The sequence below is a fragment of the Phacochoerus africanus genome, chromosome 8, assembly GCF_016906955.1.
Source record: "Phacochoerus africanus isolate WHEZ1 chromosome 8, ROS_Pafr_v1, whole genome shotgun sequence".
Taxonomy (NCBI): Eukaryota; Metazoa; Chordata; class Mammalia; order Artiodactyla; family Suidae; genus Phacochoerus; species Phacochoerus africanus.
The window spans coordinates 3694718-3711105 of record NC_062551.1 but is presented as its reverse complement, the minus strand read 5'-3'; the positions used below and the strand labels follow the sequence as shown (position 1 = coordinate 3711105).

General features: G+C 61.2%; 1 protein-coding gene across 4 annotated transcripts in view; it reads left to right on the top strand.

Annotated features, from left to right (window-relative positions):
* KIAA0513 (KIAA0513 ortholog) overlaps positions 1 to 11473 on the top strand; it is a 50103-nt gene extending 38630 nt beyond the window's left edge. For 3 of the 4 annotated variants that reach the window (XM_047794297.1, XM_047794299.1, XM_047794298.1), the window contains exons 9-13: positions 1104 to 1181; positions 2278 to 2307; positions 5069 to 5149; positions 5557 to 5651; positions 6663 to 11473. In XM_047794297.1, coding sequence (XP_047650253.1) covers positions 1104 to 1181; positions 2278 to 2307; positions 5069 to 5149; positions 5557 to 5651; positions 6663 to 6712 — 334 coding nt within the window. In that variant the 3' untranslated portion in view covers positions 6713 to 11473. The remainder of the gene's footprint in view (positions 1 to 1103; positions 1182 to 2277; positions 2308 to 5068; positions 5150 to 5556; positions 5652 to 6662) is intronic. The other variant, XM_047794300.1, reaches the window with a different exon arrangement.
* Positions 11474 to 16388: the final 4915 nt, after the last annotated feature.

Genomic DNA, 16388 nt, shown 5'->3' with positions numbered 1-16388 from the left:
TTGATTTACTCACAGGCTGGCAGCGTTCTAGCACCTGGAACCACCGGGTGTCAGACGTGCCCCTCCCATGAAGTCCAGCCGTGGGAGAACTTGGCCACAGCAGATCAGGGCGTGTGGGGCGTGTGGCCCGCAGCCTCCGTGAGGGGGCCACCCCCTTGCTGGGCCAGGCTCAGATGGAGGCGGGGATGGAGCAGCCGGCCAGTCCGGGTCCCACCTGCCCATGATTTAGCTCAGGTCCCTCGGGGCTCGACACGGCTGCTGTGCCATCATTTGTAATGGGGCTCAGCGCACTTAATATTATTATTATTTTTTTTTTTTTTTTTTTTTTTTAGTTTTTAGGGCTGCACCTGCGGCATGTGGGTGTTCCAAGGCTAGGGGTTGAATCAGAGCTGCAGCTGCCGGTCTACACCACAGCCACAGCAACACGGGATCCACGCTGCATCTGCCACCGACACCACAGCTCACAGCAATGCCGCCGGATCCTCATCAGCACACTTTTCTGTAAAGGGCCGGGTGCTAAGTTTCAGGCTTTGCCGACAACACTGCACTCCGCCACAGCCAGGACATAACGTGCGTGGGCCTGGCTGTGATCCCATGAAGCTGGGTTTACACAATCCGGCAGCGGCTGGATTTGGCTCATGTGCCATGGGTTTGCCAGCCTTGTTCTTTGGGAAGAACGGTTCTCTCGTCTGTGCCTGCAAATCTGTTTGCTCTCTGGCCTGTCCCTGCCAGGTTCTCGTGTATGTTACCAGACCCTGTTCTAGAAAAGCAGCTCTCCCCAAAGCCTCTGATTCCTCTTGGGAGCCTCGGTGGGAGGCAGAGAAGGGGAAACGGCCATGGCCCGCATCCTGCAGGTGGCGGCTTCACCTTTGACCTGATGAGTCCAGGGCTTCCCCGGCTCCGCCGTCACCTGCACTCCTGCCTGCCCCCCAGGTCATAGGCTCCCCTCCCGGGAGCCAGGCAGACGCCCTCAGGACACTGCCGCCCGGGGAGCCAGCTCCGTTTAGGGTCGAGGCATGTGCTCGTTCTCTTCTCCCTGAGGGTCGGCTTGCTTATCCCTCCGGTGGCCTGAGACGGGCTGTCCCGCCTCCTCTGTCTTGCAGGCACACGCTGAGGTTCTGGAACGCGGCCTTCTTCGACGCTGTCCACTGCGAGAGGAGAAAGCGGTCCCCCACCACCAGGTAGGAGCCACGTCCGGGCCTGCGCCCGCCCTGCCTCAGGAGGAGCACCGGGGAGGCTCTGTTTGCCTGTTTCTGAAGGAGAGCACAAGGGCCGAGGCTGCGAGGGTGCGGTGTCTCTCCCTCACCCCCGCCCGGCCCCGCGCCCCGCAAGCTGCCTGGGGGCCCTGGGCACGCAGCTTTGGGGGGTGGGGGGCTCAGCTTGCATGCGTGCTTCCTGCCCGGGGCTCCGGCATGAGCTGGCCTGACCCTTCTGAAGAATGCCACCTCCCACTGGGCAAAACCCTCAGGCCCCCCTCGGACCCCCTCTGCCTCCGCACGAAACCTGACTTCCTCCAGCCGGGCCCGCAGTGGGGGCCCTGGGGGCAGGGCGCCCGCCTGGGAAAGTTGTGACCTGGCCCTCAGTGCCCTGGGCTGCACCTGAACAGACCTTCAGCTCCCCCAGGGCAGCCCCGCCACCGCAAACACCCCTCTTGTAAAGCGTTCCACGGGGTGCGGGGCGGGTGCTCAGCTCTCTCTCTGGCTGCCCGAGCTGAGGTCCCCGGCCACAGCAGCCTCCCAGGCCCGGGTCACTTTACTGTCCCCCCCCACCCCCCAGTCACAGGGCTTTGATGTCTTGGAGTCTCTTCCCGTCAATGCCACGAACCCCCCTTCTCTGACAGGGGGGCCCCCTTAACCTTCCTCCTGGCGGGGGAGGGCAGAGGCCTGTGGTTGAAGGCTTGGCTCCACTAGCACTTGGGGATCTCAAGTGAGGTCTTTCTTTTGGGGGGCGAGAGGGTCCGCCTCGTGCCCCTTGGCGGCCCGCTGCGGCTGTGCCTCCGGGGAGGAAGGGGCAGCACATAGAAGGAGAGGCTGGAACGTTCCCGAGGATTCGAGAGAGAGACTTCTCCAGTCTGCCGGGAGACCAGACGCGGGGCAGGGCTGTAGACGAGGGCTTCGCGCGTTGCTTTGCCCTCAGACACCCAGGCCCGCGGCCCTGGAACCCGTGTCCAGCTCCGTCTCGGCCCTGGTGACCCCCTTCCCGCGCTTGTTCCCTTTCCATCTGTTTTTCTTGACTTTGACGTGTTCCTCTGTTTACCTGTTTCTGCTGCCGCTCCAGAGGGGATGCTGGAGAGGAGGAGGAAAAGAGGTGTGTGTCCACTTGACTGTCCACGGACAGGGCGGGGCCTTCCGGGGCCACCGGGGGCGGTGGGGGGCGCCCGGACGCGAGGGCGACTCACTGCCCGCGGGCCCCGCGCCGGGAAGGCTGGGGATGGCAGGGGACTCCCGAGAGGAGGGCAGTGAGGTCCAGCCTCCGCTCCACTGGCTGCTCCAGCGGCCCCAAGCAGACCCCAGAACTACTCCCGCAGCTTCACTTGCTGCTCACTGATGCCTCCGGGGAGCTGAGGGTCGGCCTGAGGGCCTGTCCCTGAGGCCACGCTTGGAGGCGTGTGGGTTCTGGCAGACCCTCGGCCACTCTGACAGGTTTGAGCTGCCCCCTCCTTCCAGCCACCCTGTGACGTGGGGCCTGTGTGTGTGCCTGGGATGGGGGGGGGGTCCCCAGAAGAGAAACGTCTAGAACAGGCTGCCTCCTGCAGAAGCAGCCACGGTAGGGTCTGGCTTTAATTGTTTGCACTCTAGGATATTTTTAGAGTTAAAGGCCTGCCTATTCTAAACAGGATTTCTGATTTTTTTTCTCCCGGTAGAAGTTTCCCAGAGCACACTTCCTTTCATCAGCGATGTGTTTTTAGTGCTTATCGTTTTTTGAAAAATCTTGGGTTTTGATGCAGCTTTTCGTGGCTTTCAAAGGAGCATTTAGGTACAGCAGAGACCTCTGTTAGTGAAAAACCCCAAATCCCATCCGTCTGGCGGTAGAGGGTGATGAACCAGCCCTGAGCCAGCAGGGCCTCCCAGCGCCCCGGCAGAGGCCTGAGAGGGCTGGAGCATCCCGGCGTGCTGAGGGCCGGCACTGCTCAGCCCCAAGGGGAAGCGAGCCTCTGGCTGCACAGGCGACCTCACCCAGAGCCGTTGTCTGGACGTGCATGTCCAGGCCTGTCCCCCCGGGACACCCCCATGCGCCCCAGGCCTCTCCCAGAAGGAGAGCGAGTGTTGCAGCGAGATGGGGGGGTGGGGGCTGAGGCCTTGGCTCTGGGTCCCTGGGCAAGCTGGTGCCTCCAGCCCGATTTCTCTTTGGCGGACCTGCCGACAGCATCTGCTCTATCGTCAGAGGCGGAAATGTCTCTATTTCAGGAGGCTTCCTGTTCTGGGGTCACATCCAAATTCCCACTGTGGCCATTTAGATACCCCTTCTGCCCACTTAATTCAGTAGACCTCAACCGGTGTTGAACTCAGTTTTAAGGAATGGATTGGATTGTAGACATCCCCTGATCATTCATGACCTTGTGCCATTCTTCAGAGGTCAAATTAAAGGGCCCAATTCTAGTCCTGGCCACAGCAGAAGGAATCACCTCCTCACTTGGGTCAGGGCTGCTGTGCGGCACAACCGCAAGGGAACCCTTTCCATGTGGGCTGGGTTGTGCAGTGCACAGCCTGCACACCTGCACACAGCGAGCCTGGCAGAAGTGTGCGGATTTATGTGCCTGGACCGCCCTAAGGGTGACACTGGGGGAAGGAGGAAGGACCGTGGGATGAGATTAGCATAGTCCTGGAGGTGCCGTCCGGGTCTTCATGACTGTCCTGTTGTCGCCCTGAGGAGACTGGGAGGGACACTGCCCCTCGCCTCTGTCATGCCCTGGGGACCTGTGGCTCCCGCCCAGCCGCGGCCGCACTGGTGGCCTCCCTGGGCCTGGAGGGTGGACGGGAGTGAGGAGTCGACGTTCTTGGTTCTGTTCCTCTTCCTCCGGCTCCTCCATCACCCCGCCCCCGCCCCCTGTGCCTCTTCACCCTCTTTCCTTCTCTCAGCCTTGTCGGGTCAGCCTACCTTTTGAGGGGAAACGGGAAAGCGGGCTTCTCCTCAAGGTGGAGGTGTGCGTCTGCTCGCTCTTGTGCCCCAGGCTGCGGGGGCGGAGAGTGGAGGGGCAGTCGGTCCCCGGGGCCCTTGGGACAAGGACACTCTGCCTTAAGGAGGGATCGGGTGGCCTCAGCTCCATGCAGGGATGCAGAGCTCGTGCGGCTCCCAAGAACCCCCTTCCCACGGGACCCCTGACCCGTGATCCTGCGCAGAGAGCCCGCAGCCCTGGAGCTGAGCGGGCCGTGGTCCCTCCCTGTCGGGTTGCCCAGCCCAGCGCTCCTCAGCGCCTTTGTGTCCCCCTCTGCTTCGGACCCCGGGTAACCGCCACAGGCTTTCCACGCCCTCCCAAGGGCCGCGTGAGGTGAGCATCGGCTGGGAGGAAGCCCAGGAGGAGAGGGACAGTGGCCGATCCGGGCTGGCCTGGCCGGCAGGCAGCGTGTGGTCAGAGCGCTTCTGGCCCCGAGGCCGGGCGGACCCCGCCTGAGGGCCTGGGTGTGGAGACCGCGCGGGTCCCAGGGCCCCCTCCTGGCTTCTTGTCGCCCCCTCCTTGCTGACGCGGGGCGGGGCCTGTCCTCTGGGCAGGTCCCTGCCCCCCCCCCCCCCCCCCGTCACATGTGGGCTGGCTCGCGGCCCTGAACCCTGGAGAAGGGTGGGGGGGCGGCCTTCTCGTCTCCTGGAGAACGTTCTGGGCGACCGCCACGCACACACCCTCTCTGGGTCCTGGGTCTCTGCGTCTGCGCCGGGGTGCTGTCATGAGTTTGTGTCTCGAGCCCTCGGGCGGACGAGCAGCCCTCGGGCGCGCTTCCTAGAGGCAGAGCCAGCGGCTCCTCCGTGGGGCTGTGCCCTGTGTGTCAGAGAGGGCCCCCCTGGAGGTCAGAGCAGGGGTGGGGCGCGCGAGGGGCCGCGCTCTGAAGCCCCCGCCGCCCTCCTGTGCTTGCAGGGAGCGGTGGTGCCACATGACCCAGGAGGAGCGGGACGACAGCCTGCGGTTTGACGAGAACATCACCTTCGGGCAGCTGGGGTGAGAGCAGGACCGGGTGGAGGCCCCACTCCCCACACCCGGTGCCCCAGGGCATGAGAGCCGGGCAGGGGGTGGGGGGGCTGCTCCTGACGCCCAGGCTCGGCGAGGAGGGGGCCGCGGACGAGATGCTCCTCCCTGGGGGCTGGGCTGGGGGAGCGCCGCCTCGGGAGACTCAGGGTCCCTCCCGCGGTGGCTTCTGGAGCAGCTCAGAAGCTGGTCATCACCTCCTGCTGGCCCCCACTCGGGCTCCTGATCCGTCCGCCCTGACACCGCCCCGGGCAGCCCGCGGGTTGACCCTAGCATTGCCGGCTGGCTGACGAGGGGCTTGGTGTTGCCTCCTTCCTGCCGACTCCCGGCTCCCTTTCCCGGAGGCGGGAAGGGTGCCAGCTCCCGCTGTGCCCCCGCAGCACGTTCACACACAACATGCTGGCGTTCGGCCTGAACAAGAAGCTGTGCAATGACTTTCTGAAGAAGCAGGCAGTGATCGGCAACCTGGACGAGGGTGAGTCACGGCGGGGCCGGCAGCCTGGGGCGTGGGGACCGCGGGTTGAAATTTCCACCCCCTCAGGGGATTGTCCCTGCTTTAATTCCAAATGTGACCTGGAATGTTCCTGGCTGCCTCGGCCGGGACATATTCCTTCCATGTCAAAACCCATGTCTGGAGGTGGGATTTGCCCCGGCAAGGGGTTGCGGGGGGTGGAGAGGAGCCTGCCAGGTGCCAGGTCAGTGCTGGCAGACAGGGCCCAGGTCAAGACGGAACGTGGGGCTCAGACTCTGACCTTGAACATGGGTCACTCTGGCCATAAGTTGCTTTTGCTTCTAAATGGCCCTTGTTTCTTGAAGCACACCGCCGTGGGCCGTCCGGGGTTTGGGGCGGGGAGTGGGGGGGTGTCTCGAGGTTGTTCTAGAACCTCTGACTTGTGTAACGGAAGGGGGTGTGTTGCTGATGTCAGCTGCCCTAATCCACAGCTGGCCTTTGTGTGTCTTCTCACCTGTTACAAATAGTCTCTGTCCCCTAAAAATCCTTCCACGTAGACACATATGTGGATAGACCCGTGTTGAAAAGCAAAACAGCCTGCACTGAGTTACAACGGGCTGCAGACAGGCGGCCTCGGGAGGTGCCCCTGGACCGTCTCGAAGTGCTGTCCTCAGCCCTGCCCCCCAGCCCTGCCCCCCAAAGTGCTGTCCTCAGCCCTGCCCCCCAGCCCTGCCCCCCAGGGGTGCCTCCGGGACCCACGCCCGGCCCCCTCGATATGGTCCATGTGCCCACAGCCGGCTCCGGGCCTGGGGGCTGCCCGCTGCCACATCCTATGAGGAGCTGCGTCGTGGTCCCAAGGAGCCCGCTTCCAGGAGACGGTGCCCGTCGGGCAGTGTGCTTGTGGCCAAGGGCACGCCTTCTGCAGGCCACACTCACCGTTCCCGGGAGGTCCTGCTTCGTCCCTGCCCGGGAGGAGGCGGAGCCCTGTCTGTGTCATCGTCTCTTAACACGAGACAACGTCGTTTTGTCTTGCAGAGCAGTACAAGCTGCTGAGCGACCACATCGAGCAGATGGCCGTTGAGTAGGGCGTGGGAGGTGGCCCGAGGCGCCCTAGGAGGCCTGCCCGGGCCCGCGGCTGGCTGTCACCCCACCCTGCATGACGTCGGCAGCCCCCACAGCCGCTCCACGCCACCCTAGAACGAGCGGTTACAGCACCTGGCCGCCTGTCCTCCCCGCCGCCCCTCAGCCTGCATCTGCGCCCCACCCACGTGCCAGTGTCCCTGGGACTCTGCAGCTAATCCGAGGTGACTGTACTACCCCCTGAGGGTCAGGCCTGTGACACGGGACCGAAAAGTGGAAGAGGACGCCGGGTCCAGGACGGGCCCTGTGTCCGTCGCAGCCTCACGCAGGCCAGGGTGGGGCGCACGGGGGAAGCTGGGCGAGGGCGGCTGTGACCCGGCACGCGCCAGTGACACAGGCTGTCCTGGGGACCATCTGGAGCCCTCCCTGCAGGCAGGACGGGGTCACCCTTGCAGCCAGGGCTCCTGTCCCGTGGTAGCCACTCAGGGCAGCGGGCCTCTGAGGGTCGGCCCGTGGCCAGTGGGCTCTTTCCCGGCCCCCTCTCCATGCGGCAGGGCCTGCAGAGGAAGCTCGCGGAGGTGAGAGATCCCCCTGCCGTCGGGACAGAGGCCCGGGCCAGGACGTGCTCCTGGTGGCAGAAGGCCTGGTCCCTGGTCCGGGGTCGAGTCAGAACGTGGGGCGTCCCCGGTCAGCTGTCCACTTGCTCCCGCCACAGAGGCGCCTCTGCCACTCGCTCCCTGGGAGCAGCCTGGGGCTGTCTGTCCCGCAGGAAGCACAGAAGAGAAGTTTTTTCAGTGGCCTCAAGACAGTTGCCCTTTCTAAATGCGAGCAGCACTGCTCCTTGTCTCACGTGAGACAGAGGCGGCTACATCGCTGTGGCAGGTGGCCTGGCAGCACCGCCCTTGGCTACCTTGGGGAGCGCGGCCCCAGCCCTACAACCCTTTCCCGCTGACCCTGCAGTCCCCCCACCCCGGGAACCGGGCTTTTCCCCTGGGTTTGTACCCGCCCAGGCCCTGCAGCCTGACCAGAGCGCACAGCATGCTGGCTGTCCCTGTGTGAAGGCTGCGGTCAGCCTGGTGCCCCCGCCCCCTCCTGCCACTCGCTGACCTTGAAATAGGCCCCTGGGCGCTGTCCTTCCGGCCCTGGCCCTGCGTCCTGGGTTCCCTTTCCTCCTCCAGCTGGCAGACATGTGAAACACCCACCTGATAGCCCGCCCTCCAGCCAGGGCTCCCAGGTGGTCCTCCCGGGGCCGCCTCCCTGGAACGTTCTAGAGAAGGCTGTGTGTTAATTGTGCTGTGGACTGTATGTCTTGGCGATCATGAGAGAGGCAGCAGGAAGCACGGCAAGACCCTGGTGTGCCGGTGTGAACTGTTCCACCAGGAGCATGGGCTGGGGCTTCGTTGCTGTGTGTGCGTGTGTGTGCGTGGTCACCCTCTCTGGCCGTTAAACACAGCGCAGCCGTGTCACTGGTTTGCCTGTCCTGTGCAAGGCAGGGTCACGCAGGCTGCCGTGTGCCCGCCCCGTGTCGGGCCCCGCGATCACACGTGTCTCTACCAAGTGCATTTTAGAGACCTAACGTCCAGTTCACGCGTGTGCGAGGCAGGCCCCTCCACTGCCTCCTGCAGACAGTGTGGCCCCTCCTGAGATGTTGGGGCATGACCCCTGGGGTGCCGTGCTCCCTCCCCCCGGTCAGGGCCCTCGCAGGGCTGGCCCCGGCTGTCCTCAGCTTCTGTGGTCATTTCTCAGAGGTTAGTTGGAATATGCATTAAGACTTCATTCTAAGGTGCCCCAAAGACTTCCCTTGCATATATAAGATTTGTGTATGGAAGTTTGATCCGGCCCGATTTCTGAAGGAGGAGTTCTGGGTCCTTCCATGGGGTGCTGGGGAGCGGGCCCGCCCTCTTCCCCGGGGTGGGCGGGAGGGCGCGGGGCCCTGGAAGGAAACACAGCTTTGCCTTCTTTGGCCTTCTGCACGCACGGTAACTTCAGCGTGGTCTTGGGACTCTTTTTCCACATTGGCCTCCTGAAATGGCATTGAGAGTAGAAGCCAGCGGCGCTTTCCCTGGCCCTGTCCACCTCCATCCCGCTCCTAAGAGTGGAATGAGTCTGACCCCAGGGGTACCCCCGCTGCCCCGAGGGGATGCTGCCGACTGACCGCCATCGAGGGGGTTCCCAGCTGCTCCGCCGTCTCCTCCCGGCACCGCCTGTGGCCGAGCGTTCCACCTTGCGGCGACTGGCCAGCGTCCCTGGAGGAGACGCAGCGCCCCTGGATAAGCCGGCGTCCTGCTTCGCTGAGGCCTCCTCGGTGACACCATCCTCCCTCCAGCCGCAGCGGACGACCCGGGGCGCTCTCAGGCCCCCGCGTGCCAGGCGTCTCCCCGCCATACGCACAGGGTACAGGGTGCTGGTGGCCCTTTCAAGACCGCCGGACGCGGGGCTGGAAGCCTCGGGTCACGTCCAGGAGGAGCGTCTCCAGCCCAGCAGGCTCGGCGTCCCGAGCTGGGAGCATCATCGATGGCTCTGTTAGCAGTGGCATTTTGGGCTTCCTGCTGCGGCGGCCCTTCCGGGCTCAGAGTTGAGCGAGCCCACAGCGGTCAGTTCCCCCACGTGAAAAGCACGCTGCCTTGGAACCGGGATGGTGTTGCGATGTGGCTTTGTGGGTCTTCAGCCTCTGTACGGTTTTAGCGATATCGATAGACATTTAAGGGGCCATGGACCATTCAGATGTTCAACCAAAGGCGGGAGAACCCAGTTCTGCTGTTAGGAATTGTGTGTATGGTGGAGAATAGACCGTGATTTTCCCATTGCCAAAAAAAAAAAAAAAAAAAGGCAGCTCTGGGAGCTCCTAAGTTACCCGAGAGGAGGGCTAGGAAGGGGGCCCAGGGCCCGAGTTTTGTGGCCAGACGGAAGCCGGGATGGGCAGGGTGCCGGGCAAGCCCCCGCTGGGTTCAGGACAAAGGCTGAGCCCGGGCATCGGACGTGCCGTCTGACCGCTCTCCTCCTCGCTCGGGGCTGGAGCCCGTGGAGCCTGTGCTCGCCTCTCCCTGCCCGGTAGACGCTGGGGTTCATGGCTGCAGAGAGAAGGCGGCAGCCTTTCCCGTGGGCTCTTGTGTGTGGGTTAATTTGTCACCCAGCACCCCTGGTGGCCCAGCCCCCTGATGTGAGAAACACAGCATTCACACTACAAAGGGGTTTGTTAGGGGCTTGTTGAACCCGGGTGACTCCCCAGAAGTCAGAGCCACAGCTGCAAGCTGGACCTGGCTGGGCTTGACGGCTCCCTGATGGGCTGGCTTTTTGCTTAGGGAGGTTCTGTGTAGTTAGAGCAGCTTTGTTGCCAAATTACGCCCACTTGAGACAGCTGGACAGCCAGAGGGCCCATCCTTTGCCATTTGCTGAAACAGTGGGGGGCTCGGCGAGCTGGCGGGGCAGGGGAGAAGGCAGGAGGGCGGCCAGGTGGGGGCCCACAGCTCCCCAGCCCCCGGATTCTGCTCACTCCCCGCCCCCCGCCTATCAGTGCCCTTGAGCCACTGCTCCCGCGACGCGGCCCTCTCACCCCGTCTTCCTGTGAATCACTTACTCCTTTTCCATGATTCTCAAGGGCGAGTTTCTCTTAAAAAGCTTTCAGCTGAGCTCCACCAGCACGGAGGCTTGCATTGGCGAGAAGTGCCCCTAACTGGCTGGTGTGCGGTGTTCACACCTGGGTCGGAGCCAGGCCCGACTCCCAGTACCTCCTCGTCACCGTGGGGCTGGGACTAGGCCTGCGTAAGTTCTCTGGGTGGCAGAGGGGTGAAGCGTTCTCACCCAGGGGCACCAGCCTCGGCCACGGGCTCTCCCGGGGCTGCTATCCCTGAAGAGGGGAGCAAGCGCCTCGTGTGGCTGGCCGGCCTTGTCCCTGGGTGGCCTGGCGCTGGCCTGTGTCCCCAAGTTGGCCATCTGTCTGAGCTTGAGATGAGCAGAGGGCTTGGGAGGGGGCCCTCCGCTGGCTGTGTCCCCAGGATTCCAGGGAGGAGAGGGGAAACTGTCACCTCCTGCAGGATCTTCGTGCAGGTGGGGGCCACCCCAGGTCCTGGCTTCACCTGTAGGGTCGGACCGGGGCACTGTCGCCTGACGCCCTCCTGAGCTGCTGTGGGTGGGGAGAAGGGTGCTGAGCTGGGCGCAGGGCTCCTGCTGGTGAAGCCCCTCGGACCTGCGTCAGCCCTCGCCCCGGGCTGTGCCTGTTCCCCTCCCTGGTCCTGGATGGCACGGTTGTGAAAATGAAAGGGGTGCACACGGGGGCTCCATCCCCGCCCAGGGCCCTGATCTGGGCCTGTGCTGGGGGCTGCCTTTCCCACGAAGGACGGACCAACCATTTGAACAGCAGGAAGTGCTGGAAACTCAAGCAGCAGGCACCGCGCTTCAGACGGGTCCACATGGGACGGCTTCCTGGAACTTGGGGCTTCCGCGGGGTCTCCCACGTGCGTTCTCCGTTTCTCTCCCGCCCGTTGATCTGGGACCTGAACTCCCTGCTGCTGCATCCACAGGCCACTCAGCGGCCCAGAAGCCGGGGTCGGGGGTGCAGGTGTGTTTGGTGTACGGTTATGCAATCGGGTGTCCCGCGAGGTGATGTGCTACCAACTATTTTCAGATGGTGAACGTTTCAGGGGTGAAGATCTCAGAACAGGGCTAAGAGCCAAGCTGTTTTCCTGTGAAGAAAAAAAAACATCTGTCTGTCGCACCTCGGATCGTCAGAAGGTGGAAACTGAAATAAATGATCTTAAAAAAAGAGACGTCAGTCTGTGTAATTGTTGTTTTCACATATCCGTGAGTACTTTTTTTTTATGGAATTTGCAGTCTTCTCAGTGACGGCAGTGGCATTTCAGGAGAAAACACCTTTTTCGGGTCAAAGAGATGTTTTCTTCACCTTGACTCAGCAGCTGGTCTTGCGCAGGGGGTGTGTGTGATGGGAAAACTGGAAAGGGGGCCCCCCTGCTGGGCTGCTCCGGATGGTCCCTGCACTTGCTGGGAGGCGGGGATGGGAGGAGGGGGCTAGGGAACCAGAGGCCCAGGCTCCAGGATGCCTCCAAACCCTTCCAGCTGGCATCCGGGTCTCGCCTTTGCTCCGAGCCACGGCTGCCCACCTCTTGCCTTTGGGGGAGCTGTAGGAGGAACCCGATTTGTGCTCCAGCCAGACACAAACGGGCCCCTTTTACCAGCCCTCTCCAACGTGGTTTCACAGATGGGTTTCGTGAGATGCCGGGCTTTCCTTCTGTGATTGGAAGAGGTCCATAGCCACATGCACGCTGTCCAGCCTCACCCGGTCTAGGGGAGCAGCAAAGGGCCTGGAAGGAGTGTCCTCGGTTCCCGGAGCGGCGGGTAGGATGGTCCCAGGATGCAGGTGCAGGCAGGTCCCCCAGCCCCGCTCTGACTGCCTGAAATAAGCTGGGGTACGTGCCCCGTCCCTGGGCGGGGGCGGACGCCCCCATCCCCAGTTCTCCCGCCCCGCCTGGAGGTCACGGCTCCCTCGTAGCCATGCGTGGAAGCCTCCGAGCCTAGGCCGTCACCTCTGACTTTTCCTCTGGTGCCAGGAGAGTCCCCGCGGCTACAGGCCAAGGCTGGACCCAGAGGCAGCTCCAGGGGACAGGATAGGACCCCAAGGAGCAGGGCGGGGCAGCCCCCGCACAGAGCCCAGCCCCGTTCGCCTCCTCTGACCGACCGCAGGCCTTTTGCCCTGTTGTCCTTTGAACCTCAGTTGCTTCATCTGTAAAATGGCAATGAAAACCTCATCTCCCGAGATGGTTCCTGTAAGAAACACCAACATGCTTCTCACTCCAGTTTTCCACACGACATAAGCAAACCGGGGAGAGGCACCTGGAGGAAGCTTCCCACCCTTTAAAAAGAAAGAGAAAGAGTTCCCATCGTGGCACAGTGGTTGACGAATCCGACGAGGAACCATGAGGTTGCAGGTTCGATCCCTGGCCTCACTCGGTGGGTGAAGGATCCGGCGTTGCAGGGAGCTGTGGTGTAAGTCACAGATGTAGCTTGGTGGCTGTGGTTGTGGTGTAGGCCGGCGGCTACAGCTCCAATTAGACCCCTAGCCTGGGATCCCCTATGTGCCGTGGGTACAGCCTTAGAAAAGACAAAAAATAAAATAGACAAAGACAAAGAAGCAAACTCTTGTCTGCAGATTTTATAGGAATACATTGAAAGTGTATTCTTCAGAATTCACAGCAACAAATAGAAATGTTACCCCTTCCGCGTTCAGAGGGTGTTTCTTTGTACATTGTAGCCTTTCTCTTTGACGTGTATTGACATTTGAAACTGCCCTGGGGCACCCCGAGCACACAGTGCTTCGCCTCTTAAATTCGTGCCGCGCGCCTTCGCCTGCCGCCGCCTCCAGGGCTCCAGGGTGAGACACACCCCCGGCCCCGCGAGAAACATCCCCTCTCACCCCGCATTTGGAAGAAGCCTCTCCCTGACCAAGTCCCTCTTTCATGGCGGAGGAGACGACGCAGGTGCTTGCTTTCCCCCCAAACTCAGACACCTGCGCACATGGCTCTAGGGAGCCGTCTGCCTCCATGCATAGGACCCAGAAAACAGGAGACCCCAAAACTTAGGCTCCTTCCACCCCTGCCCCCCGCACCGCACCGCCCGCCTCCTGGGCCCCAAAGAGAGGAGCGAGGGAACGTGTCCCCACTCCAGGCGGCCACCCGCAGAGAGAGCCCGGACGCTCTTGGCCTGCGTCCACCCCTGGGGTTAGGGCGCCTTGGTCTCCAGGCGCTGAGGCCAGAGGAGGGGGGAGAGGCCCTTGATGCTGTCGCCTTGCACGGAATGAGCCCTTTCTATGAGCCAGGTGCCACCAGGCGCCAGGACCACAAGGTGAAGACCAAGGTCGTTTTCCCTCGGAAAATAGTGGTACGGAAACACAGCTGAGGTGACAAAATTGTACGTGTGTGTGTGTGTGTGTGTGCGTGTGCACGGGCCCACATATATACTTAGTATAAAGGTATGAGAAAATAGTGTAAAATGTGATGCGATGTACTATGTAATACAATACATGGCATCTTATTATATAGGAACTAGAGAATGTTGCAGCTACTGTTGAAGTGTCATTCCCGGTTGAATCAGGGTGGGCTTCCTGGAGGAGGTGTGTGGGCGCTGGATTGGGGGTAATAAACATCACTGTGGTCAGGACATTCATCTCGCAATGATCCCATGAGGAAGGTTTGGGGCTTTTTAAGTTTTACTTTTTTATTGATGTACAGTTCATTTACAATGGTTTAGTTGCTGGACTATGGCAAAGTGATTCAATGATACATTGAATATATTCTTTTCCATTATGGCTTATCATAGGATTTTTTTTTTTTTGTCTTTTTGCCATTTCTTGGGCCGCTCCCGTGGCATATGGAGGGTCCCAGGCTAGGGGTCCAATCGGAGCCGTAGCCACCAGCCTACACCAGAGCCACAGCAATGCAGGATCTGAGCCTCATCTGCAACCTACACCACAGCTCACGGCAACGCCGGATCCTTAACCCACTGAGCAAGGGCAGGGACCGAACCCGTAACCTCATGGTTCCTAGTCGGATTCGTTAACCACTGCGCCACGACGGGAGCTCCTATCATAGGACCTTGACTGTGGTTCCCTCTGCATTCACTGTACAGTTCCCGACTGCGACGCAGTGGGACCTTGCAGTTGATTTTATTCACAGTCCTGGGCATCTGAAAATCCCAAACCCCTCATTCGTCCTTCATCCCGTTTTGCCCTTGGTAACCACAGTTTGTCTTGGGTGTCTGTGAGTCTGTGTCGTTTTGTTAATAGGCTCATTTACATCCTTTTAAAATTCCTTATGTCAGTGATATCACATGGGATTCCTCTCTCTCTCTCTGACTTCACTTCGCCCGAGAATCTCTAGGTCCCTCCGTGCTTCTGTACATGGCATGATTTCGTTTGTTTTTCTGGCTGAGGAATATTCCCTCATGTCTGTGTACCCCGTCTTCTTTATGCCTCCCTCTGTCCATGGACCCTCAGGTGGCTTCCTTGTCTTGGCTGCTGTGACTCATGCTGCTGTGAACACTGGGGTGCATGTGACTTTTTGAATTAGGCTTTTCTCCTGGTGTGTGCCCCGGGGGTGGGAGTGCAGGATCACACAGCAACTCTGTTTTTAGTGTTTGGAGGAACCTCCATACTCGTCTCCTGAGTGGCTGCACCAGCGTGCACCCCCACTGGCAGTGTGGGGGCTCCCTTTTCTCCACACCCACGAGGAAGGTCTTGTTTCCCGCTGTGCTGATGCGGAAATCGTGGTACCCCAAGTGGGGAATCAAATTAGGGGCCAGTTGGCTCCAGAGCAAAGGGTGCACCCACCAGGCCAGCTTGAGAGGCTGCAGGAAGGACCCTTCCCAACATAGGTCTTCAGGAAGCAGCGGGAGGTGTTCCGGGGACCATGTGACCCAGAGCTCAGATGCCCCCGACACTGTCGGGGATTTGCACACCCAGGACGCCCAGGCAGGCAGCCAGCCGAGCCTGTGAACCCCACCCCTCCCTCCACTTTGGAGGTGTCCCTGTGCCTCCTGTCCCTGTGTTTTGGGTAAATTGCGTTCCCCCTAAAAGTTCATGCCTCGAAGTTCTGACTCCCGGGAGCTCAGAATGTGAGCTTCTTGGGAAATAGCATCTGGGTGGATGTATTTAGGGCGAGTGGGGTGGACCCCAGTCCAACGTGACCAGCGTCCTTGTACAAAGAGGAAATCTGGACACAGATACACACAGGAAGACGCCACATGAGGGTGAAGGTGAGATCAGAGTGATGGTTTTACAAGCCAAGGAGCCCCTGGCACTGCCTGGGCACGCCCAGAGAGCCTCCCCGCGGAGCCCGGAAGGAGCCTGCCTGCCAGCGCCCTGATCTCGGCCTCCAGGCCTCCAGCCTGAGGGAGAATAGATTTCTGGGGTTTGAAGCCCCCATGAGGCGTGTTTATTGGGGCAGCCCTGGAAGATGAGTCACCTGTAACCCATAAGGACCCTGGGAACCTTCCAGGACAGACCCCGGGGTCCACCGCCTGCCTCTTGTTTGTAGAAAAACTAGCCTCCTAGGCCTTCCCCGATTCCAAAGAATAAATTTCATCAGACGGATGAGAAAGTGCAGAAAAAAAGGAAAGCAGCCCAGGAAGACAAAATATTAATAGTTCAGCCATTCAGCAAAGTCAGGGACTCTTAGTTCTTCCTCAAGGGCTGTAGACAATCTCCTGAGCCTTGGCCTGGGAGCTGTTTTGCAGAAGCTGAAGCCCCACCAGGTGGAAGAAGTTAACTGCGTGCTGCCCACCAGCACGGAGACCCCGGACCGGTGAGAACCAGAAGGTGGATGATCTGACTTCCAGTGACCTCACCACCAGCCAATCAGAAGAGCGTCCACGAGCTGATCACGCAGCCCACAGGGCCCAACTCCACCCCCTACCCTGCCGCCGTCTTTAAAAGCCTGTCCCTGAAAGCCACGGGATGTTTGGGTCTTTTGAGCACTAGCTGTGTGGACCCCTTGCCTGGCGCCTGCAGGAAATGCTACGTGTGCCTTCATTACGACCCGGTGTCAGGAGATGGGCGTCTCCGTACGTGGGCGAGTGGACCCCCGTCTGGTCCAGTGACACACTGAGCTCTCACCCTTCACACGGGTGTAGACACCCAGAGCCCCGGTGGGAGGGCAGGAAGCGAGACCCAGC